The sequence below is a fragment of the Marmota flaviventris genome, chromosome 9, assembly GCF_047511675.1.
Source record: "Marmota flaviventris isolate mMarFla1 chromosome 9, mMarFla1.hap1, whole genome shotgun sequence".
NCBI lineage: Eukaryota > Metazoa > Chordata > Mammalia > Rodentia > Sciuridae > Marmota > Marmota flaviventris.
This window is the reverse complement of record NC_092506.1, coordinates 13787625-13790117: the sequence shown is the minus strand read 5'-3', so window position 1 is coordinate 13790117 and position 2493 is coordinate 13787625. Positions and strand designations below refer to the sequence as shown.

The 2493-nt window shown below is 39.5% G+C and overlaps 1 protein-coding gene across 1 annotated transcript; it reads right to left on the bottom strand.

Annotated features, from left to right (window-relative positions):
- Nucleotides 1–480: 480 nt before the first annotated feature.
- LOC114100047 (olfactory receptor 5B2-like) lies at nt 481–1404 on the bottom strand. The gene has a single exon (XM_027944652.1). It carries the CDS (start codon nt 1402–1404, stop codon nt 481–483), a length of 924 nt encoding a protein of 307 aa, XP_027800453.1.
- Nucleotides 1405–2493: the final 1089 nt, after the last annotated feature.

Sequence of the window (2493 nt, the reverse complement as noted above, 5' to 3'; positions counted from 1 at the left end):
CAGAAATATCCTCTCAGCTGCACAGTAAAATGGTTCCCTATTTGTGTATCCTTTTATCCACTCAAAGAACACATTAAATTCAACACCAAAAATATCCACATGACATTTAATTCTGGCAAATTAGCCACACCCATGTGCAAATATGGTCACGATACACCAGTCTCCATTTCTTTTCCTTGTGAGATTTTCTGCAATTATTTTACATATATTTGCATTGATGTAGAAAAAATGCATGGGAAATTATTGATTGTATCCATACCTTTAATAAAGCTTTTGATAAGAAAACACCAATGTATCAGATATATTCTCATTGAGGCATTATGGTTCTGAATCTGTTGTTTCCTTTTTCCTAGATCACAGTCTTTTGCAGAAGTAAAAGAACTTGAAGTCAGGTGGGTCTTAAAATGTGACAAAACATGGACTATGAAAGGAATGAACAAGTATTATGCACCCCAACAAATTTAATCTAAACTCTAAAGATTATTTTGCCACTAAAACAATCTTTGAGAATGCATTCATGACCTCCTTGTTCCTCAGGCTATAGACCACGGGGTTCAGCATGGGGATGACCATAGTGTAGAACACAGATGCAATTTTGTCACTGTCCATGGAGTGACTAGAGAGAGGTTGCAAGTACATGAAGATGGTGGTCCCATAGAAAATGGAGACTGCAGTGAAGTGGGAGGCACAGGTGGATATAGCCTTCTGATGGCCTGCACTGGAGCGCATCTTTCCAATTGTGGTAAAAATGAATATGTAGGATATTGAGATAACAATAAGAGCAAAAACCACATTGAAGGCACAGACAGGAAGAAGAACAAGCTCATTCATGTGTCTATCAGAGCAAGAGAGAACCATGACTGCTGGAATATCACAGAAAAAATGATGGACCACATTGGACTTGCAGAAGGTGAGACTGAAGGTATCCCCAATGTAGAAGGAGGCAATCAACAAACCAGAGACATAGGAGCCTATGATGAGACATATACACACACTAGTTGTCATGGTGGTGGTGTAGTGCAGAGGCTTGCACACTGCTGCATAGCGATCATAGGCCATTGAGGACAGAAGGTAATTTTCCACAGTAACAAAACCTGTAATAAAGAACATCTGAGCAGCACAAGCATTGTAGGTGATGACCTCATCTCCAGGAAGGAGCCCACCCATGACTGTGGGAATGGCAGCTGAAGAGTAGCACAAGTCCACCAGAGAGAGGTTACCCAGGAAAAAGTACATGGGAGTGTGTAGACGGGAGTCCAGGAGAATCAACAGGATCATCCCCAGGTTCCCAACCAGAATGATGGTGTAGATGAGGAGGAAGGTCACAAAGAGGGGAAGCTGCAGACCTGGGTCCTTGGTCAGTCCCAGCAGGATGAAGTGGGTCACTTCTGTCCTGTTCTCCATCAATGTTGTCTGAGAATCTCTTGATGTTCTATAGTCAAGCAGGGGTAGAAGTACAGAATAATGAAGACATTGAATTGCTATAAAAAATATGCATGGAAAATGGGTTATTTCTTTATACCAATACCTATAATTTGGGATTCTCCTGAAAAATCACATCTTACAAACCAAATGTGTTGCAGTTAATTACATACAGGGTTGAATTCTGTGAATTCAAAGACTCTTTATGCATTATCTGCCCAATTTTAAAATTTTCTATAATTCTTAACCAAGGTGTAGACTATTTAATAATTTAATCAAAATATCTGTATGTACCTATCTGTGAATTCATTTCTGAGCTTAGGTAAAGCTGATGCTTCCATGCAGCTCATCTGCCCAGAACTGTCATCTGCTGTCACTCTAGATGCACATTTCCTGTCTCCTCTCAGCAGTGTTATGATTTTATTGAGTTGTTATACTCCTTTAAATTATTAAGCATGAGAAATCTATTCTATTGATACAAGTACTATTTGTCAATCTCTATCCTGGACTCATCCCAACTTTAACCCATGTCAAGTAGTTCCTAAATCTAATTTTTTAAACTGGATTTCAAACAAATTGAAGTTGATTTACTTTACAATTTTTCCTTGGCTCCTTTGTCCAAAACTGTTTAGGGTATAACTGTGAATCAAATGATTGAGTGGGTGAAAATTTCACCTTCTTCACTATGTTTTCGTTTTATCAGAAGAAAAGTAATAAGCCAACAAAGAATGAATGAAATGACCCACTCAGCTAAAAAAGAGTCATAAATGAATTGACAAGCTTCGAATGCATTTAACAGATGCCCCAGAATCTACACAATCTAAAGCCTGTTATCAGCAGAACACCTACACCAGCTGACAGTGTGAAATTTGAATAAGTTGAAGATGATTTTAATTCTTGATTCATGCCAGCAAATCTCCATACACAGTAATGTGGAGGGGTGACTGGTGTGGTAGGAGTATGCTCCCCCTGCAGGGACAGTTCTGAGAGAAGGCATATCAACAGGATTGGCAGACATGGAGCTCAGGTGCTTGGAAGAGATGCTGCCTTATGCCCCCTACCAGGCATTCA

What these genes read in the sequence shown, in the direction of transcription:
- LOC114100047 (XM_027944652.1), bottom strand. Translation starts at nt 1,404, where the DNA reads ATGGAGAACAGGACAGAAGTGACCCACTTCATCCTGCTGGGACTGACC.